The sequence below is a fragment of the Perca fluviatilis genome, chromosome 12 (genome assembly GCF_010015445.1).
Source record: "Perca fluviatilis chromosome 12, GENO_Pfluv_1.0, whole genome shotgun sequence".
In the NCBI taxonomy this organism is placed as follows: domain Eukaryota; kingdom Metazoa; phylum Chordata; class Actinopteri; order Perciformes; family Percidae; genus Perca; species Perca fluviatilis.
The window spans coordinates 13,601,024-13,628,386 of NC_053123.1; the positions used below are offsets into that span (position 1 = coordinate 13,601,024).

General features: G+C 39.9%; 2 protein-coding genes across 16 annotated transcripts in view; one reads left to right on the top strand and one right to left on the bottom strand.

Moving 5' to 3' along the window:
• map2 (microtubule-associated protein 2) overlaps positions 1-19,476 on the top strand; it is a 107,386-nt gene extending 87,910 nt beyond the window's left edge. For 5 of the 15 annotated variants that reach the window (XM_039819145.1, XM_039819147.1, XM_039819141.1 and 2 more), the window contains 10 exons: positions 118-249; positions 415-556; positions 1,136-1,192; positions 1,489-1,790; positions 6,437-6,571; positions 8,009-8,095; positions 12,505-12,597; positions 15,448-15,529; positions 16,957-17,069; positions 17,700-19,476. In XM_039819145.1, the coding sequence (XP_039675079.1) occupies positions 118-249; positions 415-556; positions 1,136-1,192; positions 1,489-1,790; positions 6,437-6,571; positions 8,009-8,095; positions 12,505-12,597; positions 15,448-15,529; positions 16,957-17,069; positions 17,700-17,921 (1,365 nt within the window). In that variant the 3' untranslated portion in view covers positions 17,922-19,476. The remainder of the gene's footprint in view (positions 1-117; positions 250-414; positions 557-1,135; positions 1,193-1,488; positions 1,791-6,436; positions 6,572-8,008; positions 8,096-12,504; positions 12,598-15,447; positions 15,530-16,956; positions 17,070-17,699) is intronic. The other 10 variants (XM_039819148.1, XM_039819138.1, XM_039819143.1 and 7 more) reach the window with 8 other exon arrangements.
• Positions 19,477-19,962: 486 nt separating this feature from the next.
• On the bottom strand, positions 19,963-26,657 carry myl1 (myosin, light chain 1, alkali; skeletal, fast). The gene is made up of 6 exons (XM_039819152.1): positions 26,422-26,657; positions 25,569-25,596; positions 23,555-23,698; positions 22,562-22,735; positions 22,375-22,452; positions 19,963-20,491 (listed from the first exon to the last, which is right to left on the bottom strand). The coding sequence occupies exons 1-6, from the start codon at positions 26,545-26,547 to the stop codon at positions 20,463-20,465; spliced, it is 579 nt and encodes a 192-aa protein (XP_039675086.1). The 5' UTR covers positions 26,548-26,657; the 3' UTR covers positions 19,963-20,462.
• Between the last annotated feature and the right edge of the window lie 706 nt (positions 26,658-27,363).

Consider the following 27,363-nt stretch of genomic DNA (forward strand, 5'->3'; position numbering starts at 1 on the left):
AAGGATACATGAGATCTTGATAATGCATGTTATTTTCACCACTCTTTTGTCATCCTGTGTCCGGTATTTTGGTCCCATGCTACTCACCCACCGGGCGTCATCGTTGTACCATCTCAGTGCCATGCCCATCGTTTGCCACTAACAAAGATCCCCACCTCCACATCCAGAGGGGCTGCCTCATTAGATAGACCTCGCCCATCCTCAGCAGAGCCTCAAGGCTTCCCAGTATTACAGAGACTCATAGCCAAGGTAGGTAAATGGTAGAGTGGTACTGGTGCTGCAGAGGTTCCAAAAAGAACATAAAAACATCTATATATATATTTTTTTTAATTCCCACCTAAACCTGTTGTAAAAATACACAGCCTTACTGGCCTAAGGATCTACTTCTTGTCTCTGGTGTCTGTTTCCCAACAGGATGGTGGGTCATGGAGCCCTGAAAAGGGGTCCTCTGTGCCGCGGCATGCCTCCATTCTGAGTCGCCGTGCATACCATGACCAAGAGGAGAGCTCCACCTCCATCACCAGCTCTGGCTCCACGGCTCCTCGCAGAGCCACATGTAAGCTGCAGCTGCTCTAATCAACTTACTTCACAAAGTATCAGTATTTGGTAAAACCATCAGCAAGATGTATCAGCCGCCAGTATGAGCCACAGCAAATTGAATACCAATATTAAGCAAATACTGTACCAATGCTGATAATTGATTTCTTGAATTTCACTGAAGAGAGCTCAAATCCTGCCCATCCTCTTTGTTCAACTAGCTTTTATTAACTCAATGAGTTTGTTTCATCTGTCTTTCTGAGAAGCTAAAACACATTCCTTGGTTTTGTGCGGGTATCTACTACTCTACCAGAAAATAGTAGAACAGTTTTTTTTTTAGCATTAAATAAGACACTGTGTGCTGTATTCTCCTCTCTCTTGAGTACTCTTTCACCATCTCTATGTAGCTATATGCGAAAGTGTTGTTGTGTTCTATTTACACTTGCCTTTAGCACAGATAAAGGAGAATGAATTTGGAATTGGACATCCAAGGACCCCTGAATGTAAATTTCTTCTTTATTTATTCGCGCCCATCCCCCCCATCCCCCCCATTACCCCCTTACTAAATCTGAAACATTTTCTCTTTTGCCTCCTTTAGCGTTTCGCACAGAGATGAGGGCAGAGCATAGGACAGGACGAGCCCCTAGCATGACAGGTCGGTGGGATTATTTATACTTCTGTCACTATGATCGCTGTATTGGATTACATTAAATTGTATAAGCACAACTTAATTAACTAGTAATTCAGTGTATATGGATAAAATAGTTTGTGTTTCAGTGTCATGAAATACTGTATATCTGGTGGTCTGAGAAGTGACTTTTAAAAGCCTAAAATCTCAGCATCTGTTGAAGTAACGATGGACTCTTTAACTCTGATTTCCCATTCGAGACAGTGACATTACCGATATTTCCAATAGTTTATAAAACATATATTCCTCCCCACCAATTACAGAATCAGTGCGCTCCCGTTCGGCTCGCAGTGGCCACTCCACCCCTCGCACCTCTGGCTCCACAGCCATCACCCCAGGAACCCCTCCCAGCTACTCAGCGTCCTCAAGGACCCCTGGGACCCCACGCTCCCTCAGCTTGATTTCCCAGGAAAGGAAGGTGGCAGTGGTCCGCACCCCACCCAAGTCACCTGCAACCACGCCCAAGCAGCTCCGCATCATCAACCAGCCACTACCTGACTTCAAGAACGTCAGGTCCAAGATTGGCTCCACAGAGAATATCAAGTACCAGCCCAAAGGAGGACAGGTGATACTCTTCTCCCTTACCTCCTCCAAAACCTGTAGTTTCTAGCTACTTGCTTATTTCATTCACCTCTGCAATGTTGCATTTCTGTTTCTACTTGTTGCTTGTATTTTTTTGTTTTTCCTATGTGTCTTTGTTTTACTAGTGATCTCAGAGATGGTTATTGTCTTCGAGAAGTCTATTTTTGTTAGTTCATGTAACATACAGAAATGAAAAAACTTTATCAGTACCCCCTTCTCTCCATATAAATGTAGACAATCAACTGAATACAAAGAAACTGTGAACCATAAAGCAACAGCACAGGGTTAAGTGGCAATAAAAGAAACCGACAACAACCTTACCATGTATCTATGTATAAAAAAAAAAAATCTGTAAAATATATACCATTGGAATGCACTGAGGCCAGCTTTAAATGTCCTGGTATGTGTTTTTGTTATGGAGCGATGAATGGCGGACCCAAAAATGCAGAGACGAGGCGGCAGTGCAACGTTTGAGGATTTAATAAAGAACACGGAAAACAACAAAGGGAGACCTGAGGATAGCAGGCAGGCAAATAAGATAATAAAATTAAAACTGGCAAAAGGAGTTCCAAAAAGATGAGAAAAACAAAAGACCAAAAATATCACTCTCACACACACACACACACACTCACACACTCACACACACACACGCATAATCATACACAACGATGAAAACAGGGTAACATGCAACAGAGAACACAGGAGACAGAAAACAACCAGAAACCGGGGAATAAATTAATACAATAAAACAGGATAAACTATAACAGAAAACCACAACCATGACATTTTTGTCTAACATCTTCTGGCTTTTTCTTTGGCCTTATGGTTATTTCCCATGGCCCTTCTCTCCTACCCCTCCACACTGTCTTTTAGTCTCTTTGCTACCTCTTTCCACTGTTAGTCCCTAAATCATCCTGCTGAAAGAATGATCTGTAGTGGAAGAGAGAAAAAAATATTTTCTCAAACCATTTATTAAAGACAGAATGTGTGTTGATTGAACTTATAAAAAATATATAAACTTTTGCAAATTTTTCTTAACTTTTACAGAAAGAAATACCAAGATTCCCAGGCCTTAATAACTTGGATGGATATGAACATGGATATATGGGAATTACATTTTGCTTTTGATATTTGATATTGACATTGATATAAATAATACCATCACTCAGCAGAAATGATTTAACCAAAGATTTGTCAAATGGCTATAGATAAGATCTATAAAGGGCTGTCCATGTTACTCTGTTTCTGATGGATGTGTACAGAAGTAAGCAGTTGTTTGAGAACAAGTTAACCATAGGCAGTTATAGTATATCAAGGTTCTGTTGCTGTGAGGTTTGTATAGACTCCGTCTGCCTTTCAATGGTCAAATATTGCTTAAAGCAGATTTAACATGATTCTGATTAAACACCCAAATGTACCAATGTGCCTCAGTTCTCTGGCTGTATTGCCATCCATGGATCAATAACATGGATAAAAGCTGAGATGGAGATTGTTTTTAAGAATGATTTCTCCACACTTTTTCCGTTGACAAGATCTCAAGTAAAAATCAGGCCTCTATGATAAATCGAGTCAAATGTGTACTCATGATACAATCTGAGGACCCGAATTTTAATAAACAAAAAAATGTGACCTGACTTTGACTTCTCGGCGATTGTTGGAGTTGTGAGCAGTATTTGTCCCTTCAGTTTTTCCCCCAGCTCTGGGAACATAGGACTGCACTTCAGCTAACATAAATCTGCATTTCAAGTCGTGTTTTCTATTGCTTCATAGAATCTGCATTAGCAGGGTGTTTGGGAGTGTATACCCTACAGTTTGACAATATCGTGTTCCAGTCTGAAACACAAAGTCAGCGCTGCAACAGGAAGAACAGTGATGAAAACAGCAGTGTGTCTGTAGCCATCAGCTCTTACAAGCCTCCCCTGATGACCTGATTAGGATTCTAAGTGTTTGGCTGACATCTTTATGACTTACCAGGTCTCTGCACTGCTCTGTGCAGCCAGCCACAAAATAGGGAGGGATCATGTTCCAAATGCCTGCCTGTCATCTGCAGGAGAAACGGCCTGAGTGGAGTTTCAGTGTGTGTATATATATATATATATATATATATATATATACAGAGATAGATAGATAGATAGATAGATAGATAGATAGATAGATAGATAGATAGATAGATAGATAGATAGATAGATAGATAGGAGAATAAGGTTTGTGTGTGCTTGTAACGCACAGTGTAACGCAGTGTGTCCTGTAAGAAGGTTACCTCCTCATTAGATACACAGTCATTTATTAATTTATTTCTTATGGTGTGCGTGCGTGCGTGCGTGCGTGTGTGCGTGTGTGTGTGTGTGTGTGTGTGTGTGTGTGCGCACATGTGTGTCACCCCTAGGTGGCAGTAGGTGTCTCCTGTTAGACACAAAGCAGTAATAGCAGCTTTCTTCTAAACATAGACGTGACTGTCTGGGCAGAGCAAGTGATTCCCCAGCTTCTCTTTGGCCACAAGCTGCATAACACAAAGTTAAACTTTAATCTGCCTCTTAAGGCAATGGCTTTATGGTCTTTTGACGAGAGGACTCAAGGTGTCTAAAGGCATATGTATGTTTTATGAGATTCAGAAAGCAGTGTCTAGAAAAACCCCAAGGCATCTATTTGTTTGTGGATTTAACTAAAGCACCTCAGAAAGGGGTGAATAACTACTGAATGTGAGGACAATAATAGAAATACAACAAAAGAGTTCTGGCATTTGAAAACAATATATTATGTATACATTATTTTGGTTCATTCTACATAGATTTATTATATTATTATACCCAGTCATTGTTAATCTCGTCCCTTTTCTGTCACTACTGGACCCCTGTGCTTTATACCAGTATAATAGCAGAAAATATAAACAGAGGATCCTCCTCAAGACATTATTAATGTGGGATCACATTTACCAATAATACAATTTGACCATTTTAGCTCCAAAGTCCCTAAGTGTTATAACCTGGGTAAACCCTGACGAACTTCCAGCAAATTTGAGATTTGCTCTGCAAGTCAGTCTGGCGAAGAGCCCATTCAAAAATTTCCAATGTCCCGAAAATCGAGGCACCAATCGCAACCGCGCAGCGTTGAGGCGGGCTTTACACCACGACGATAGCGCAGCAACAGCGAGCAGCTTTTTGTTTACATTCAACATGACGGCTACTGAAGCACAGCGTCACCCAGATCGTTGGACTATCCAACGCGCTCCGAGGCATTTGAGCGCAAATGAACTGTCAGTGAACCTTTCCCAGAACCACTTTCAGTTAGAAGGGTCTGGTGTCAACCAGGCTATAAGTGTTACCAAGCCAAGCTAAACTTCAAAGTGATGCTGCTTTAAGGTTCATGCAGTCTTTTTAAAACTATCTAAACTATCTGCTGTTGTTAACAGAGATGAGTAGTTCATGTAGAGGTTTATACAGTGAGTACGTTTACATTCACACTATTATTCCACTATTATTCCGAATATGACAATATTCCGAATTTGATACAGGTCATGTAAACAGCATATTCTATTTGGATATTCCAAACAAGGCATTTTTCCGGAAATAGCATTTTCCGATTAAGACTTGGGATATGTCGGTATTATTCATGTTTAAGACGTATTTTTTGGACATTAATACAGCGCATTCGGAATATGCGTCTCAATCAGGGTTTTTACAGCAGTTTACGGCCTCTTGCCTGTTTACGGCTTACTGTCAGCTCTGAGCGTTGTTCTAGTTGTGGTACACAAACCAACCAGCCAACAGTTTGCAAGGCTGCGGTAGAGATGCATGCCCAAAAGAAAGGAAGGAGAAACACAGCTATACTTTTAAACATTATGAAATACTTCAATATCAACAGGTTTTTGGATATGCACAAACAATGCTACCCTGACATTTTCAAGAAGGTGGACTGAAAGAGCGACACTGTGTTCGCATGGTCAGACACCGGTTGTCTTTTTCGGGAATAAGGGCAAAAAAAAATGGAATATTATGTGCATGTAAACGTTATCACTGTTGCCACTGAATAAGGTGTGTAAAGATGGCAGAGTGGTCATTTCATTCCCTGCTGTCCTTTGCTCACCTTCTTCCTCGAACAGCAGAATATTTAAAAGTGTATAGTGAAATGGAATACAAAAGCCACCTCTAAGATCATCTTTAACTTCCTGCACACAGTTAGAAAATTGAGAATAACCAAGTTGGTTCTACTGTGGTCCTCTTCCCAACCCACTTGTCTGTCTTCTTCCCCCCTGTGACTGATATCTTCCTGAATTACCCTTCTGTAGCATATTGCTGTTGTCGTGCAGTAAGCTCCTATTTCCACAATGTCAGAACTAAGAAATTAAGTCAGGTTTTAAGCTCAATTCCAATTAGGTTTTCAGTATTCTTGCGGGTTTTGATTATCTTAGGGATGGTTGAATCCTCTTCAGCCATAGTAGACTATGCAGTATTTTAGTCACCCAGAAAACAGTTCACATGACAGCAATATACTCCTCTCCTGATCTCTAGTAGTTCCTAGCAGCTCCATGGTCCAAGTAGTTCCAATATCCAAGCAGCTGTAGTGAGCCTCCCCCAGCCAATAATAGGCATCTGCCCCGGCCACTGACCTGTTCAATGATTGTCCTCATAGAAGCACAAGGACCAAAATATGCCAGCAGAGGCCAAACACAGGGCCTCTTGGATCTGGAAGTCAGTGCTGCGCCTCATCTCCGTTACTCTGTGCCTGTCAGCGGCACACAGTGTGACCTGGACCCGAGACCTGCTGGTACACCTCAGCACTGTTAATAATGGCACCATGTGTTTTATAGAGCCTAGTCTTGCATTGCAGACCTATCTCCACAGCGCTGTGGAGATAGCTCTGGCCAAATACATATTTTATTTATTTATTAAATTAATTTATAAAATGAAGTTAACTGTTCACACAATACAGTAACGTGAGCTATATAAATTAGCTAGATACATGGTTAAATGTAATTTGCTCTTACCAGTGTATCGCCGTGTGTAGCAACGTCCATAGCAATCCCCACCAATCAGGCCCAAAACATCCCAGCTAGAGGGTAAATGCCGTAAACATATTTTTTGTAAATATTTACAATCACAGCATCCGGCCCGTGTCAGGCAATTATCCTGGAAATATACTTCTGTTGATCCAGACTATGTAAAGCCTGATAAAGAGTGTGCCACTGAAATAATTGAAAACTTTTACAGTGTTTTATTCTAATTAATTACGGTATTGCAGTTAATACATTGAAGAGAATATTCTTGATTGATTACATTTGCATTTTAATAAGAAATTAATAAAGTCAAAGCAAAAAAGCTAACATTTATTGACATTGTTTATTTTACCAATTAATAATTCTGTTAACTTTTTCTTTTACACGATTAATTGATATTGGATTTTTGAATATTTAAATGAAGTCCAACCCACAGAGCAGCAGCAGGAGCTGTTTGGACAGCTGTTGTAGGCAGGGTTCATGATCAAGCCAATCAGAGCTCCTGCTCTGTAGGTTCAACTTAATTCAATTGTTACAGTAGGTGCCTACATCTTTAGATTCGAGGGGCCCGTTTTTTAAATAAAGCGCTTATTTAATAGAAAATGTTTAGGCAGGAAACAAATTGTCAGACGGTAAAGTAAATAAAGATTTGTAAAAGTATGTAATTTTGCAATTCCATATTTTCAAACTGAGTTTATGAATGCATCATGTCAATGTATTCATTTATTATAATTAAATTATTTGATTATATTTGAACTAGTAGAATTCTCAATTTATTTGAGTGCCACACTCCAGGCACAGTCATTTTCACATTTAAAGGAATGCACAAAGCTTCTGGCCTGTTTATTAGCTTAACCATGATGAGAACACAGCAATAACCACTGTGAATGATAGATTGTCTGTTCCACTGGCTCGTGGGACACTAAAGTTGGTGAGAAAACTAAAACAATTAAAACATATGCTGCAGGGTTTAGCACGAGACTGCCTCGCACCAATGTTAAGTTTTGATAACTTTTTAAAGACATTCTTTCATTTCTATCAAAACTCAAACCGGCAACAGTAAAGGGCATGCCATTTATCTACATGAAACCTGTTTTATTACATTGTATTTCAGTATAATCTATAGACTCTCTTCCCTGTGGTGTTATGACAAGCATTCATTCCCATCCACCATGTAAGAGGCCCATGCTATCTCTCTATTTCTCTAGATTCATATTTTAAACAAGAAGCTGGACTTGCAGAGTGCAAAATGCAGCTCCAAGGATAATCTGAAGCACTCTCCCCGTGGAGGCAATGTATGTACCCTTCTGTCGTGACCAATTGTTTTCCCCTCTCTTGATCATTACAGTAGATGGAGGAGAACTGTGAAGACCATAATTTAATTCTAGTTTGTTCCTACTGTATATTTTTATTCCAAGTCCACATAAGTGACATGCAACAAGGTTCTTTTTGATGTGCTGTGCAAATCTGTGTACATGGATAGCTTGATGGTCTAGTATCATTTAGTAGTACCTTAGTTTGTCTTTTACCCGCACTCCCTATTTTTCCACGGCATTTTGATTCTCACCCTTGAACCTTATATGTAATTCATTGTCTCCCTTTTCACACTTTGTGTGGGGTTAAGCAAAGTCAGTTTTAAATCTTAGCTTCACAATTATTCTATTAAGCATTATATGGTACTCATATGAGCAGCCAATAAAAACATAGCAACTGGTCTGACAGCTTCTGCTTTAAGCCACCTTCTTGCTGTGAGAGCAGTGCCATAAAACCCAAAATAACCCAACTGGCACCAAGGTGGCCGCATGTTTGGAGAAGAGCCAGATGACCAAAACCATATGCTGGCAAATGCCTGTCATGCTCAAATGTCCCTGAGCAAGTCACTTTATTATGTCCTACCATCCCCATCAACAACTGTGGCTTGACTTCCCATTGAATGGGGCTAAATAAGAAGGAAATATTACCCACATAAAATCACTGCCATCATTTTTCTTTGATTAGTTTCCCATATAAGCCTTTAATACTCTGCATATTGTGTCTTTTCTTGTGTTTGGTACTTAGTTTTCACTACCAGCTATTGTAGTTGTTCCCAGAGACTAGTAGCTGATGTAGCACTGTCAAATGCGTCAAAATTCTAGCTTTTGCCTTCCCTGGTAATGGCTCTGATTTTCGCTGGTGATCATTTTCTTCACGTAGAATGTTGGATTCTGGACGTCACCCAAATTAAATTTGGTTTGACCTGCCTGCTTCCCTTATTTCTTCTCAATGCCATCAAGGGAATAAAGGATTTAGCATGAAGTCTTTCCCACAACTCACAGCAACAGTGTTTCCCACAGATTAGAAAGCAATTTGTGGCAGGGGGGTGTTGCCCCGTATCACCGGGGGATGGGGGGTAATGGGGGGAGAGGACACGCTGTTAGATACTGTCCTCCTCTCCTACTTCAATGCCTAAAGAAATCTATCTCTCTCCCTGACCCCATCTTTCAGTGGTTGAATCCTGAAAATATTGTAAACAAATTAATAACATAACTAATTACACTGGTCGGACTGTTCAGCTCGGTGTCAGACTGATACCTCCGGTTCAGGCTGGTCCTCATCCTCAACACGTGCCTTTTTCAGTCGTGGAAAATACTTTTCAATACTCATCTGGATTGAAGCAGCAAACATTCAGTGTAAGAGTGAAAAATGACATAACATTATTTATAATACGTTTATTTGATTCACAGCTGCTATATAGTGTTTTGACCTCGACAACCCAACTGCGTTTTACCGCAAACTTGCGACTAGTTAACTTTCTAAAGCGGGTCGGGTCGGGACTCCAGCATTAACACACTGACAACATTGTATTCAGAATATAAAATATTTTTATAGCGCTTTTTAATGTTTGATTGTGTAAAGGTGTTTACGAGATAGATACCAACCTTTCGTGAACTTGTGAATTTCGCCAGCCGTCTTCTCTCCTTTATGGAGACAGACGCTGTGTGCACGGTGGGCTCGATGGTGTTTTAAGCCTCCAACGTTGCCTTCCAGGCAGCTAACCCTCACCTTAACCCTAACATAACTTCAATGTGAGGTTTTATGGGTCTGATGATGCTGCATGGGATATATAAATCTGTGAATCTTCTGTTGTCATTGTTCATTTACAGTCCTGCACTGTGGACAGGTTGTAGTCAAAAGAAAGAAAGGGCTTAAGCATCTATATTTTAATTAGGAACAACACCCTTTATTAATCATCATAAAGAAATGAGTGTTTCTCTGGAAAATGTACAGCTTCCTTTTTAATTTCTATAGTTTTACTCACTCCCACATTCAGGATTGCATAGCCTACTATTATCACATACCAACCTTTGTCCTCTTCCTTAAGACCAGAAGGGCAATACAAATACAAATTGTTCACTATGTGTCTCGCTCAAGGTAAGGCAACAACAGTAAACAATGTGCTAATTGGGAAATGAATGCATGATCCGTTAACCACCAACAAACCTTTCCTGCTGAACAACCTCATTCAAAATTGAAGCGTCCTCTTCTTATTTTTTCACGTGTAGTCTACTACGTCATATATACCTACATATTTAAGAGGTATATCTGTACTCAGATTCTATACTTTTGGTTTTATACAGTATATTCTTATACTGGGTGTTACAGTATTGCTTTGGTACGCTTAAGTGTATCTCCTCATGGTCTCTCCTCTCCTTGAGACATCTTTAGAGCTTTTTCCGCAAAAATGCGTTGAAAGAGTATGTATGTAAGTCTTTCTCCTACCCAGTGTTGTTCCCATTGCTTTTACTGTGCTGCTGGGTAAAATGTATTTGTTAGTGTGATGTACTGTACCAACTCTGCTGTGTCTGCATATCACTCCTGCTTTCTCTCCTTGCAGTCATAGAGAGCCATTTATCATCGCAGCACACACATTTTATCATCCTTGCACATTAAACTGGTGGTTTAGTTTTCACTGCTTTTATTTTTCATCTACTTGAGTCTGAATGAAAATAGTGCAAAATCATAAAGGAAATACTGGCAGTTCTTGTGGAGTTGTCTCATCTTGTGACACACTATGTGATGTCAAGATTTCTAGAAGTTTTTGCATTCCTTTATGGATTCAAAGTCTGTGTCAAAACAAATAAATTGCCGCTATATTTTTGAAACTTCATGATATTCTGCACCCACGACCATTTACTACCTACAAATCTCCCTGTAGCTGAAAGGCACACTAAATAGTTTTGGCAAGAAACTGGAAAGAACCTTTTGTTGCATTAAGTGTTTTAACGGATGTACAGTAATGTTGATCTCTTTAGATGGGACTAAAGTAAAGAGGATCCTCTTAAGGAGTCACCAGACGTAGCCAGAAACTAAGGCCAGGTTTGGTACATAAACCAGGCTAACACGAAGGGTAAAAACTCATGTTGGCTTGTGAGAAGGATCTATCTTGTCTTTAGGGGGAGGTAGCAGGTCAACAGTATATGCCACATAGAAGTGGTTTACATCATCTGAAAGCTGGGAACCTAAAGATTAATTTGAGATGCAGCGCAGCACTATGTCAATTTTTTCTAGTAATAAATCTGTAATAAACATTGTGTTTTAGTTTAGGCTTAAAAGATTATGATGGAAGCATATGATCGCCATTCTCATGTTCTTTTGTCTCTTAAGTTGTTGCAGGAATTTTTGGGTTGATACCATTTGTTACACAGACACAGACTTGGTGCCAAATATAACCATTTCTGACCACTCAAGAATTTATAAATATCGTCAAAAATCTCTCAGAAATACCACATTACGACCTTGAGGAACACCACAGAAAGCTGCATGCTGTGATTTTGTATCAAAAAAATGTTGACTTTGAAAATTTCTGCAAGAATTGTATTTTTCTGCGATTGGATGGTGAGCACTTTTGTTCTGGAAACTGCTCAGAAATTCTTCTATTGTCAATATACCAAGGATATATGTACATCCTCTGAATTCCCTAGGTCTTTAGTTTGTGGTTATACAGGTTCAGGGCTGTGATTATCCTAGAGGTCCCAACAGTTAATTTTATACAGTGGGGTCAAGTTTCAAAATATGGTCACTACAATGAAATGGGTACTATAGGGACTAACATCATCACACATGAATACAATTTGGCTAATTGAATCCACAAGTCTCAGCTTTCCAGTCATACCCAATGTATGCTGTATGACTGTTTAGGGACCCCAGTATGCATGCAGATATATTAAAATACACAATTTTTTAGAATAGGCAAAAATAACACATGTATGCTGTTTGCAAAGAACTGCATGGTTTTTGCTCCAAACTGCATAGGATTAGCATAAAGTGGGTCTGTCTGTAAAAGGGAGACACGTTGGTACCCATAGAACCCATTTCCATGTAGATATCTTGAGGTGAGGACATTTATAATGAGGACATTTGAAAATTGCCATGCCAGTTTTTTCTTAAATTTAGCCTAACTTTGGTTATTTAGCTCTATTCCCGACAAGCTAGCATGTCATGCATTAGGTTTGTCTAGTTTCATATGATACCAATATCTTCACTCAAACTGAGATCGAAAATATTTGGCACAGTTAGGGGGGTCAGAGGGGGGTCCAGGCTTAATATTACGGGGCACCGTCCCCCCAAGAATCTCCAGTGCATTACAGTCAAACAAACTCAGATGTCTATACCAGAATATTTTATATAGCTTCTCCCACCTCATTCCTCACCTCCGCCCTTGCAGGTTCTCATCCCCAATGTTAAGCTGGACTATAGCCATGTTCAGTCTAGGTGTGGGTCCTTGGACAGGTGGGGCTACTCGGCAAGAGGTGGAAACGTGAGTCTTGGGCCGCAAGTCCATCGTCTCAGTGTTCATGTCGGTGTTATTTCTCTGTTGTGTCGTGTTTTTTCAGTGTTTCATTTTCCTTTTTCACCTCGCTTTACAGTTTATTGTTAAGTCACTCACTCATTAAGGCAGCTCACTGCTCTTGATCAACACAACATTCCCCAGTTGTGGTTTGTGTCCTGCGAGGACATGAATGGCTCCTCCTCCAGCACTTGATTACATTACATTACATGTCATTTAGCTGATGCTTTTATCCAAAGCGACTTACATTTGCTATACATGTCAGAGGTTGCATGCCTCAGTCCTAAATGTTAACATTCAGGACTGTTGCAGCGTTCTACCTGTGATATTATATTTACTATGATTGGTGAAGGCACACTGTTAAAGCCTTAAAAAAACTCACACAAACACTTTTATTCATGTTTTTGCTTGCATGTTTTATTTTGATTATACTTTACTCAGAAAGTAGACAATCTAAATGCATAAAAAGAGACTCTTGCCGACATCTCTCATCCATAACTGCACACTGCATGAAGCACTGAGTAATTCACATTCGGTTGTGCAGGTTGATGATAGCAATAAGACAATTAAAAGGTCTTTCTTGACTTTACATCACTTCCATCAGGATAGTCTATTCTCATCAAACCTCTTTTTATTTGCATCTGGAAACTCTGGGTTTCTGGGGCAATAGAGACATGTATCTTCTTCCTTCCAAGAGGTTTTGCCATTCCAAATCGTGTATCATTACGCATAAAAATGTACATTATCATTAATTCAACTAAAATAGACATCTGACGTTGATGGCATGTTTTAGCCAGCGGATGGAGCCAAAATTTAAATGACAAATAAACAGAACACACTTTTTAAACTTATTTACAGATTTTAGCAACTACCAAACTTCATCAACCAAAACTAAAAGTAAAATAATCTCAGCTGTCTAATTATCCTCCACAATGTGTGATTCATGACACAAAAGTGTACTGCTCACTTTAAAACCTAGCTGCACTATTGCAAGTAATTGCAGCTTTTTACATGGGGAAAACATGGGGCAAGTAACAAGGGAAGGCCAAGGCCACAGGGTTTGTGGCTGAGTTGTTGAATGGGTCAGTCAATTGAGTGGATCCCCACAGCTTAATGAACAGAACAATGTTGGAGATGGAATAGCATAGTACTGTGTTTCAGACAGTTACCTGTCAATTGGGAGTGTAACATACAGATTTCTACAGGCAAAGGCTGTAACATTTGGCACAATAAAAAACTATATTTTGGTTGGGGTCTCACATTTGTGAGTGCACTGTGCACAGTGAACTCTGTTTGCACCATGTGTCTTGGTTCACAAAATTAAGGCCCCAAATTAGCATTAGGAAAGCCATTAACACAGTTGGTGTTTTCTAATTTAATAAAAAAACTTTATATAGATTTATTTCATTTATCTAGGTCAAGTCTATTTTCGACTAGAGGTTTCTCATCTAAACGTTTCATCAGTTCTCTTGAATAACTCAAAAAGATGGAAGTTGGATATCATATTACACCACTGATATTATAATAATATACATATTATTTAAGCTCTAGGTACTTCTTATTAGAACTGACAAGGTGCAAAAATACCAAGTGCAGCTGAAGCAAATTCGGTAAGATTTTATAATGTAGGCCTATATTTGTTGTTACATATGCACTTGATACTCTGATTGGACCATTCCCATCCTGTCAGCCTGTAGTACCAAAACTATTACTAGGATAGTTTTTTTTTTTACATAAATCATGCAGAAAGATTCCAACAGTACAGTTGATAGATTTCATAAAGATACATTCGCTGAAAGGATGAGCCAATCTGCAGCCTGATGTTCACCCACGCTGACACAAACCACATCTCACCTCTGTCTGTTTAAACTCATGCTGCATATCTTTGCTTGTGTTATGCATGTGTAAGGTACTCCTGGTAGATGAACAGGCTATGGCGCATAGTGTACTTTGTGCTCATGGTGTTGTGGTTTGTAACGTGGCTCACGACCTGCGCTGTTCATCATCGTCTCATTTTTCCTGTCGTTTTTTCCCCCCTCTTAGGATACAGTATATAAGAAAGCAGACAAAAATGAATGGAAAAATCATTGGTTACAAAAGTCATATCAACTAAATCGGTGACTTGGCATAATGATTGCTGACCACAGGCGTGTCCCAGTGATTCATCTCAGGATGTGGTGTATCTCTTCCCGTTCATTGTGTCTAAAGCTGTATAGCGCCACTTCTTTTGCTGTCTCATTGCTGCACTCCTTACATATCTCTCTGTGGTTTTCTCTTCAGATCCTCAGGGTGTGTCACATAACTGCATATCCTTATCTCCACTTTCAACTATGCTTTCCTACTTTACATTCTTCCTCAGTATTATGATGTATATTTGACAGGTTTTCGGAATGTGCCAAAACATTTTTAGCTCAAGACACAGTTACAACACATAGCTTGTTTTCAATCTTGGTTTGGTTGGTTTAACAGACACCAGCAGTTTTGTGCACAGCAGAACGCAAGGACTGTTATTTAACAGTCACTGGTATTCTGCTCTTGTGCTCTCATGCTTGTGTTTTTTTTTTAAATAATAACATGCAATTAGATATCGCTGTGTTAACGGCAGCCTTTAATTTTCAGTTGATACACAATTATTTTCTTCAAACAGCAGCTGCAGTTTAGTGCGTATCAGATACATTACATCCTTTCTCTATAATTCAGAAAAGAGAAGCTACTATTTGGATCTTCTGTGTAAGCATTATTTGAGGTCAGTGGGAGTTCATAACCTCACTGTGAACTGTAAGCTCTGAACTTGTCTTTTCCTGACTTTGCTTCTTCCAGGTGATGATACAGAACAAGAAGATTGACTTGAGCCACGTGACCTCCAAGTGTGGATCTCTAGACAACATCCATCATCGGCCAGGTAACAGTCGGTGCAATCTCTTACCTTGAGATATGAATTTATAAAGAGAAAGTACAGCACTCTTAAGCACTGCTTAGGTCTAAGTGAAGCGAGGTACCGGGTATCTCCCAGGTCTGAATGTGTGTCAGGATAGAAAAACCCATATGTGTCATGAGCTGGCTCCCGTTCTATTTCTGTGAGGAGCAGCGAATCCTTAGCGAGAAGCACAATAGGATAGCCATTGTGAGCTTGGCATCCAATCCCACTTTGCCTGGTACTATTACATTAAATTCCACTCAAGGACCCCATTTGCACCTAGCATTAACATGAAATCTATATTTAAATATAACATCTGAATAAGGAAAAACCCATGGTAATGCAAGGTAAAAGCATCCAAAGCGCATTTTGATCGGAATGTAATTTGATCAGCATTGTGATAGGATCTCGGCCAGGTGTAAATGGAATCCATAGAGTACCTGATCAACTTCTTAAAAAAACACATCGGCCCAGCATGTTGAAAGGTCAGCTAACCCTGCCTCTTCCTGCTAGCTTAAGCAAGCCCGCCAAAAGCTACAAGTACTGTAGTAGCAGTGGCTAGCAAGTCTTCCCTCGACAAAAGTGGTAAAGAAGTCAAATTTGCAAATGCCTGTGGATCGGACGTCATTATTAAATCCCCTGAAAATGGGAGCAAGAAGTCCCAAGGGTATGGTGTAAGACTTGCACTTGAACATGCACTGTGGCTGTTTTTTAACTGGCAATAAAGTGCAATCTAATTTTAAACTCCTGAAATACCACTCCAGTCAGATGAAGGTCTGGCTCTGATCTGTTGAAGCAAGCAGTAAACTACATTGACAGCTGGATGGATCCGTCCACAGGCGCCGTAGTGGGAGGTGTTGTGATTCCTGCTGGCCTCCCTGTGTGTCTCTAACCTGAGCGTGTGAGTGTGTGGGGAACAGAGAGGGTTTCATTTGGCCGAACTGGCCTTTGAAGTCAGTACTGTTGGAAGCAATAAAATTACTGTTGACCAGTAATACTGCAGACCTATTTTTAATACAGTACTGAAAAGATTTCGGAACGTGACCAGCAGGGATTCTGAATGACAGTTTGTGCAGACAGGTTTCCAGAGGCCTCGCTGTTTTGTTGTGAGGTGTGGAAGCCCCCATCTCTCCTCGCAGATGGGGCTGCAGCCCCATCTGCTGGTCCTTTCTGTCTGTCCATTTTATAACCTTTATTCACTGAGGGCTTGCATAGCATGCAAGCTCTTTCAGTACAACATTACACGTCACTTTCCCAATGAGATCTGTTTCAACAGACCAGGATTTTGTACAAGCAAACCTCCCACCACCTTGACTTGACACCTCTATTCAGTTGCTACCACTATGTGAACCTTAGTCGATTTTCATGTCAGTTGTCTGTACAGTTTTTACACTTCCTTTGCTTCTCCTCAGGGGGCGGTAACGTGCGTATAGAGACTGTGAAGTTGGACTTCAAAGACAAAGCCCAAGCCAAGGTGGGTTCCCTGGAAAATGCTCAGCACACTCCTGGTGGAAGCTGTGTCACGGTGAGTGTCAGCTCCATCCTCCCAATCCATGATTTAAAGGAAAACAAGTTTTTGAGAGATTGTCTTACTTTCCAGTTTAGATATAAACTCTTATAAGAAACACTACCTCCTACTGTTTTGAGTGTAATTTCCTCTACGAGTCATGGTCCATAGAATTTCAGTTGCCTTTATTAGTCAATTAACCTGTAAAGTGAAGATATATATATATATATATATATATATATATATATATATATATATATATATATATATATATATATATATATATATGTATAAAGAATGCGTTTCCTACAAGCCAATCTTCCAAAAACTTGCATTCCTTTATCTGCCTATGATGGTAGCAGTAAAGGTATAGTATACGCCACTATAAAAAAAAAGAATGTAGAGGTTTATCCAAACACCAAAGTTCATCAAGTATTCAGTTAGGCTCTGAAGTCAACACAGGCTTAAGAGCCAAATAGTAAAGTCTAGAAAACAGACTGCTGCAGTTCTCCAAAGTTAAACTTGTTCTATTTGCATTTGTTCTAAAGCTGACTCACAAAGAAACATATAAATCATTTTCACCCTATGTGATGGGAAAATTATGTTTTTCTTCTCTACATCCTACATCACACCACCTGCCTTTGTTAGATTGAGACCCACAGGCTGATGTTTCGCGACCAAGCCAAGGCACGGGTGGACCACGGGGCTGAGATTGTTGTCCAGTCGCCGGGCCTGTCCAGCTCCGTGTCCCCCCAGCGCCACCGGGGCAGCCACTTATCATCCTCCGGCAGTCTCAACGTACTGGAGTCGCCGCAGTTAGCAACCCTGGCTGAGGATGTGACTGCAGCTCTGGCCAAGCAGGGTTTGTGAACACTGGATCTCTGGATTCCTGCTTTGCACCCCGGACATCCTCACCCCGATCCCCTCAAACTTTTCTGCCCACACCTGCCACACCGAGGCCACCGTCAGCTAAACCACAGCCTCTTAACATCTCCACTTCAACATCCATCACTCAACTCTAAGTAGAGACTCGAATTAGGAGCTACTGTACTTTGATCTTCTTTATTTTCCAAATATATGCTATTTCTGACTCATTTTCTTTTTGGCCTCTCTCTTTTTGAATGATGTTGCATAGAATAGTTCAGTCTGAGCACTGGTCATAAATTAAGTGGTATATACAAAGTGGGGGACCAGGTGTTGGATTAACTGGTCCTGGATCAGTGTTTTGAAGAAGCTGCAGCCTTTTTTCTACATTAAATAAGAAGTAATGTGGCCAGCACACCATGCAGCACGTGTTATTTCGCTCAGTAAACATGCGTGCATGGATGCCAAACCCCCTAACAAACCAAGTATCCTTACTGCAAGTCATTCTTGTCATCCGATATATAATATATTTAACAAATATATATAGAAACATGTATAAAACCTTCTTTGCCATCTACATGTCCTAAAAAACATTTTAAAAGGAAGTGACAATATGGCTATAAAATATACCTGTAAAATTGCATTACTGCAAAAACTAGGTCATGTTATGACAAGCATGTATTGATTCTAATATTAAAAGAGGCTATTTTGTAATCTAAAAGGATTTTAGTAAGTTATTTCCTCAATTATTGGATAAAGATTAAACAAGTTCATGTTTTGTAGTTATTAGTTGTTTACAGTGTATTGCTTGGTGACAATGTCAGACAGCTGATTTGGTGTTGCTAAGGAAGACATCTCAGTCCTGTTGAAGAGCATCATACACGTTGTACCTGCTCAGTAGTTCAATATAGACGCCTGTTTATACATCAGAACACTAATCAACACCGGAGCTCATTCCACAAACCTACAGCGAAAGGCAGATATTGAGCTCACAGACGTTCCTCCGCTAGCACAGGCTGATGTTGGACTCATCAGGACTGTCTGTTGACGCTACGAATGCAACCTGAGATTTAGCAGAAGATGCCGCTACTCTGAAATCTGTCTGTGTGTGTGCGTTTGGTGCAGATCCCATGCCGTTTTACGACGTATGCTAACGTATCTGGATGTTTTGTTGCAATATGTGGGAGAAGAAAGTTGGAAAAAAAATATTTTGAAAAATCCATTAAAAAAGACAAATCATGAAGAAAAATAAAAAGGCAGAGGGAACTCTGAACCTGTTAAATCTGTTAGAAAAAAGTGTTTGGGTGGTCTAGTTTCTTTTTCAGCCACCATTTGTGGTATATCCTGCCTCCTGCCTAATTACTGCCCTCACCTGCGATTGTTTGTTTGCTTCTGTGTTTTTTCTGCATACCCCATCTGCGTGTGCCCCCTTCCCACCTCCTGCTCCACCCTACAGCAACTGTAAATGTATTTAAAAGGTCAAGTAGATGTACGCAGTTTTTCTCTTGTTGATATGACACCAATTACAATAATTAATGCGAATAAAAAGGACAAAAAGTGATACTGGAGTACCGTTTTCTATTTAGATTACAAGCCATAATGTTAATAGTCAGAAGTTTGATTTTGGAAATATGCTTATATGCTCTCATGTTAACAGTTGTATGAGAAGATCAATACCACTCATGTCTGTACGGTAAACATGAAGCTACAGCCAGCAGACGATTGGCTTAGCTTAGCATAAAGAACAGAAACAGGGAAACCGCTAGCCTGGCTCTGTCCAAAGGTAACAAAATCCAGCTACTAGCACTTCTAAAGCTTACTAATCAACGCAATTTATCAATTGCAAACAATTTGTTTAACCTACAAAAAACGTACCAAGCTCATCGACTATTAGCTGTAGCTTTATATTTGACGGAAAGACACGAGAGTGGTAACACTCTTTTCATCTAATTCTCTGCAAGAAACCTATTCTGTCATGCATCTGTCTGAATTAATTAAGCAAGTGATTTGCATCACATAAATAGAGTCAGAAATTTGGAAATAAAACTGGAGTTTGTGAAAAGTTTATTGTGGCAGAAGGTACAATTAGGTAAGACCTAAGGATGGATTGGGTGAAAAGTGGATTCATTTTGATGGCCAGTCCTGGTCCAAACCAGTCACTTTACTGGCAGATAGAGAGCCAGCCAGACTGTTAGTTACAGGAAGGGGAGGTCATCTCCATCCCACCTTCCCCTCACACTCGAAAATCAGTGATGATAGAATCCCCAATGAGACAGGGGGACTTGGGTGAAGATGAGCAAAGAAACATCTCATGGGAAATCAGGATGGCTTCCCAAAAAGCAGGAGGAGAGAGAGAAAAAAAAAGCACCAGTTGGACAAAAGGGGGAAAAAAAGAGTAGAACAAAACAAAAGAAGGGTTCAGGAAATGACATCCCATAGTCCTTAGTTCCCCCTGCTTCCTCAGGTGGTACAGGAAACAGCGAGTGGATGTCGTGACACCATGGGGTCTGCACATTTACGATGCTCACCACTACAGTGGCAGGGTCCTTACACAGACATGATGTGCTTGACAAAGGCTGCAGATGAAGACCAGGGCAGCACACAGAGAAGACAGAAGAGAGGGAATAAGGAGTGAGTGAGGAGAACAATAAGTCAACTTTCCAATAAAATCAGTTAAAGGATTTGTTAACTTGAAAATGCACTTCTATAGATGATATAAAACAGTTTACTACAGCACAATAAAATGTGTTTGGTCTGGTTTATGCACCACACGGAATACTGTGTATTTAATTTATTGGAATATCTGTCACTTTCTGCATTGAGTATGCATTTAAAGGGGCACTCCAGCAATTTAGTAATGCACTTCCATAAAGATGGGAGACTTAGAGATGAGATGAGTCCCCCACAGGGCATGAAATTAACACCCGCCTACCCGCCAAATGCGGGTGAATTTTGCAATTGGCGGGTAAGACTGTCAATCTACCTGCCACTTTGGCGGGTAGCCAATGAGAATTGAATGATTCAGATGCGTAACTATCGGTAAGCAGGGTACGCGGGTCAAATTTATTTCCTTGTTTATGTTATGAAGACGAGACGTGTGTGTGACTCGAACATCTCACATTTACCAACAAAACGTACAGCGAAAGACCGTGCAACACATTTCAGACTGTCCTGCCAACATGTAGACATTGTAACGTCAATGTACGCTGTAACGATTTTTCACTCTTAAGTCTCTGAAAGTTGCTGCTGTTTCATCTTGTCAGCTGTCTGCAGCGGGCGGGCCTGTTGCTCTGTTTCCCCCGCGACTGACGCGCACACACACACACACACACACAAACACACACAATCACACACACACACAATCACACACGGTGGATGCAGGAAAAAACGCAGATGAGACCTACAGGATGACCTAAATTGAGGACAGCTACTTTATTGTAAGTGCAATGATAAGTTAAAGTCCAATATGAAACCGTATGAATGTGAGTCCCAGCCCAGGTTAGGAAATTAACTAACAATGTAAAGGTCAACAAGCCACTGACACATATGTTCATATTTGATTCATTCAATAAATTATTATTTTGTGTCTTAAATCCACCAGCCGTTTTCATATTATACCAACATCATCATCCCGAGCCTTTTTGGTAAGGTTCCTAGAAAATCTCAGCCCAGAGTAATTAATTAATAGTACTAATTATTATTCTCCCCAAAACAAGTTTCCTTTTTATTTATTTTTTTATTTTTAAGAACTATACAAAAAAAAATTTTTTTTGTTGTTGTGGTGCACGTAGGCTACTCCTGATTTTGTCAGTCATCTCATCTCTTATATGCTGTGGCGTAACGAGTTAACACGGACCCCTATGCAGGATTATCAAGGCGGGCCCCCCTACTACAGCACGTGATGACGGCGCAATGTCCATGAGTAGGCTACCATGAATAGGACAGGACAGGATCATAGAGACACAGCAAGTCCTGGCTGGTAAAAAGTCACTTTGGCAGGTGGATTTAAAACTCCACCTGCCAAAGTGGCTGGTGGTCAAAAAAGTTAACTTCATGCCCTGGTCCCCCATCTTTAATTATAAAATAATGGAAAAATTGAAGCAGCAGAAGTTAAGGTTATTAGTCTAGGCTCAAGTATGGCTTTAGTATGGCTCAAGTATGGCTAAAATGCGGACTACTTTCCCAAACCCCAAAACCCTCTTTTTTTTTATTCTTTTTTCTTCAAATTTGTAAAGCTCCCTAAAAGAGCCAAAGAAGACTTTGACAGACTAAGTGGTTTTCTCCAGAGTAACTGTAAACTAAAATTTTACAGGGGTAAAAAATGGTGCAGTGCCACCTTAAAATAATATAAGCATTTTTCTTTAATGTGTTGAATAATACACATAAAAAAGTGTCAAATAAAAAAAGTGTGTTGTATCAGCATAAATTATTAGCTATAATGTTGCAATTTGTGGCTCACCCTCATAGTTGATACAGCCGTTCTCGTCCTCCTGTCCTGTCATAAGAGCATCAATCTCAGCCTCATTCATCTTCTCTCCTATAGGGGGAGGCAGAGGACAACCAGTATTAATTACACACACTGACACACACACACACACACACACACATTCACGTAGAGAGACAGCAGTGCCCTTAGCCTGACTCACCCAGTGTTGACAGAACAATACGCAGCTCAGCACCCATCACTGTGCCGTTGCCCTCCTTGTCGAAGACGCGCAGACCCTCAACGTAGTCCTCAAATTGTGCCTTGTTTGGGCTGTTGATGATGGACTGGAGCATAGGCAGGAAACCCTCGAAGTCGACTCTCTTGCTGACCATGTCTGCATGAAAGGAGACAGAAGTTCCATCCACAGGTGAATGAGCCGGGCAGGTTTTAGACAACAGGCACCACATTTTCAGCATCAAAAATATATCTCCACCTTTCTTCTACAGGCACTACTTCTCTCTTCTATAATTCTTTTTGGTATTTTTGACTGTGCCACAGTATAGAGTAAGGCACAGTTCTGGTTCTGTAAGTAATGACTAAGCTCTAACTATACTGTTTTTTTTAAAGGTGGAGATTTTGACTTCTGTATTTTCTTCATTTCTGAGACATTTTTGTGACAGATCTGCTCCATGTGTCTTCTCTATATCTATAAACACTGATTTCAACAGAAAGAAAAACAGCTGATTTGACTGAACATAATATGACATAAAAGCAGATATTAATAATGTCTTCCTTCTAATAAATACCTACTTTAAAGTTGCACCAAAAAATTTATGAGATTAATGAAAGCTGAGCCATGCATTCCTGATTACTGCACACACGCTAGACATCACCTCAGACAAACCTGCCCTATGAGCTACTGATTGGTTATAACTGTTTATTTAAAAGTGCTGCAAGTAATGACTATAACGCACACTGCAGATCATACTGATGTCCATTCAAAAATCATACATTTTAATATTATCGTTAGAAGGAGTAGAAATAATATCTTGTATGTCCTGAAATCTGCAGTAATCTTTCTGTTCCAAGAAGAATTAAACGATTTGGGAATACTGGCATTTCTTTGGAATTATTTTGCATGAAATTATCAAATTTAAACATAACAAATAGTACAAAACATCTGAAGGTTACAAATGCTGGATATATAGCTTACCATCAGCGGAGGGGGTTCCGAGCAGTTTGGCCACCTCCTTGTTGGTGGGGTTCTGTCCCAGAGCGCGCATGATGTCAGCGATCTGGTTGTAAGCCACCTTGTTGTCACCCACCCTGTCAAACAGACCAAAGGCCTCCCTGTAGTCTGCACAGTGGAGGGACAAGAGGATATCAACACCTTAATGAATCCAGTATTTTCATATTCATGAACTGGTTTCTGCTTGTAAGGTGTTAAGCAGTGAGTATGTGAATGGCTAAACTGCACCTTGTGATGTCATCATTTTGTACAATATATTTTTATAGTCTTGCTTAAGGGATTTTTATTATTCAGCAGCATTTTACATTTAATTGCATACACTTGGCTAACACGTATTGGTATGTTTTTGTTATTAATGTGTTTTAAAATACTTTTTTTTATTTTCCTGCAAAGTCATATATATATTTGTATTCATGTATTTCTCTGAATGATTTGTACATGCGACAGGAAGATGTTTGTTAAATAAGTAAATTTGTGGTGTCTTGTAATCCCATGTGGGATGGGACAAAATGTTTGACATGACACAGAAATAAAACATAACTAACTAACTAACTAACTAACTAACATATCATATCATGTCGCATTTTGATAATTAACATCCTTTAAGGTGTAATAACCTATGCAGCTCCATCTCCAACTTCAAAATGTATTTTGAATTAATTGTATACAGTATCTCTGCATTTTCTATAGTATGTGTTAAATGCGTTTTTCCCGCTATTTAAGACCATGGTTTGCATTTCACTAAGTATAGCTGTGGCTGTTGCACGCCTGCCAGCAGGTGGAGGCAGCTCCTCTACAAACAATGGAAATATACAAGGGCAACATATACAGTAACAAGGGCAAGACGTCTCTATAGCTGACTCCTGCCAAGCTCTGTCACCACTCATACTATTTCTATCACAGCTGTCTGTCTCTCTCTCTCCCTCCCTGTCTCTCTTTCTTTCTCTCTCTCTCTCTCTCAGCACCGCTATTGGCTCCTTTAAAAGACCACCTTGGAATTGACAAACATAGCTGAGAATATGAGCCCCCTCCTTTTAAAGGCAAGGCCCTCTGGGGGTGAGCTGAGTAAAAGTAGGGAATGCTGACTGCAGTGTAACTAGCAGCCGTCAGACGACAGGTCTGGTCAGGTGGTGTCCTGTCCAGTGTCACATGGGACCATTGCACAATTGCACAATACACTACTTTTTATCCACTATTACTTGAAACTGTTGCATTGACAACAGCTAACAATCATTTGATGTGTAGATTTTTTTTATTTTATATATATATATTTTTTTTTTTATATATATATATATATATATATATATATATATATATATATATATAACTAGCAAGGCATTCAGTCAAGGAACTATGATTTTGTTTAAAAGACGGTTTCTTTGTGATGTTAGAGTTTTTATTTGTTTCAACCAAGAAATGTCAAGAATGCCAAAAGACAAAAATGCCAGCGGTGACCATCTGTCATGATCACTTTAAGTACTCTACATTGTTTTACTCTCAGATGTTTAAGTCTCTTGCATAGTTGTGCATGTGAATATAATAATAATAACTTTATTTGATATAGCTCCTTTTACAGACAAAGTCACAAAGATAAACATTTGTAAAAAATACAGTAAGATCCAACAGAAAAGCAAGAAAAAAATTATTGAAAGAACTATGAAAATCATTTAAAAGATTAAAACCTATAAGCCAAAGTTACAAACATGAGTCAAAAGCGAATTTAAACAAGTGCGTCTTCAGCTGCTTTTTAAAAGCTTCAACAGAGACTGCAGAACGTAAGACAATAGGAAGGGCGTTCCACAGGTTAGGAGCCACTGCTTCAAAGGAACAGTCTGCTTTACTTTTTAAGCGAGTGCGTGGGACCACCAGTAATCCCTGGTTAGACTAATATATCTTAAATATATAATATAATTAAGATAGGGATTTGTTGAGTTTTATGTATGGAGTGTCACGCAAAGGTAAAATGAGGTGTACTTACCATCAATCTGGTCTGGGGTGAATTCAATCTAGATGCAAATACAAAGCAGCCAAATTAGTATAACCCAAACAAATGCATGAGTTTTGACAGATAATTTAATCAACACAAGTGCTTGTATTCAAAAGGCCATCATAACCAGTCAATTACACTTAATCTAAACTAATTTATCAGGTCTACACTAGGATTGAATTTGTCTCTTAGCCAAAATTAGCTTCACATAGTGGCACCCGATCAGTGGAGGTCCATCTTTAGCTACATTAACATGTCCACATTTGGTGTCACCCTGCATAGCCATCATACATTAGTCACCAATTTATTAGTCCAATCCAGAGAGCAGGGGGCGTGGTCTAAACCATAGTGAGCTATCCATGGTTCTAGTCATTCTCCTCAGTCATCTGTACAACTACAAGTATAGTCCTTTAAACCCTAAGGCTCTCTCTTAACAGTGAATCTACTAATAGATGTTCATATACATTTTAAACTCTGGTTAGGATTGTTTTTGTACCAGGCCATGTCAAGGTGATAATGGATGTGAATTAAACAGAGACAAAAAAAAAACAATTTAATTAAGATTTTGACCACAACCACCAACAACATAATAATTTTTCTAGCATGTGATGTACAATCAAGGTTGCCCTTTGTGCTATTCTCACGCTCCTTCAAATGTGTGAAATATAAATGAATACAATTGCTTGTTTTCTCTGGGGCCACACTTAAGTACCCCTCTGGGAACCACTAAAGTCGGTCTACGTTTGTCATGCAACTCTGAGTGTGAATAGCAAAGTCAAATCTCCGTCCTATCTCCATCCCCGTCTATAGCATTAGGCTCCTCGTGCATTTACGGTCATTGTACCTTGACGGCGGACAGGTCGACAGCGGCAGGTGGTGGAGGAGCTTCTGGCTCTGGTGCCGGTGCCGGTGCAGGTGCAGGTTCGGCCTTCTTGGCGGGAGCCGCCTTAGCGTCCTTCTTGGGTGCCATTTCAACTGATAGTAGAGGTACGGTGTTCCTGAAGCACAGACAATTCCCGGTTCGGATGACAACACAAGGCGTGTAGCACAGAGTGGAGGGGACTCGGAGCAAGAAATCACCCCTGGGGCGTATATATATGAGGCTATGTTTCCTCTTGACCCCCGTCAACGCTGTCCCCGTGTAAGGATTGGATGGCGGGTGGAAGGGGGTGTGTGTGATTGCGGATGGGTCTTCTCTAAACATAGAATATTCTGCTGCGGGACAGACAGTAATTATTTACGCGACATATCTAATAAAGAACGAAAACACGGAAAGGCGTGGAAGGTTACCTGGGGACACGCGATAGGCTATCCTGCGGACCACAAGTAAACAGTTCCACTTTTACGCACAGGTTTACGCACCATTACGCACGACCCATCTGAGAAACATTCTCGGCTATTTCAGGATGGTTTAGTGCTGTAAAATGTGTAGATGTTAAAAGACGAATAATATTGTGCTCATTTATCAAATTAGATTACATAGAAGTCAACTCTATGTAATCTAATTTAATAAATAACACTCTAATCGGCGACTAGCCTCAAGGAAAACGACTCATTAAAGCCTAAATTGAGCATTAAAAGATGGAGAGAAGATTTCGCTATAAAATGGCCAGGTATAAATTCAATGAATGGTCACAACTAAGTGGAAATAAAGAGAGGAGCATCTAACATGTATGTAATTAAGGGTAACTTCACCTAATATCGTTTTACTCTCCTTCTAATGTGATGACTTTATCTAGGCTACATTCATCCTTTAAGCCAGATCTACAAGAGTCACGTCTCACAT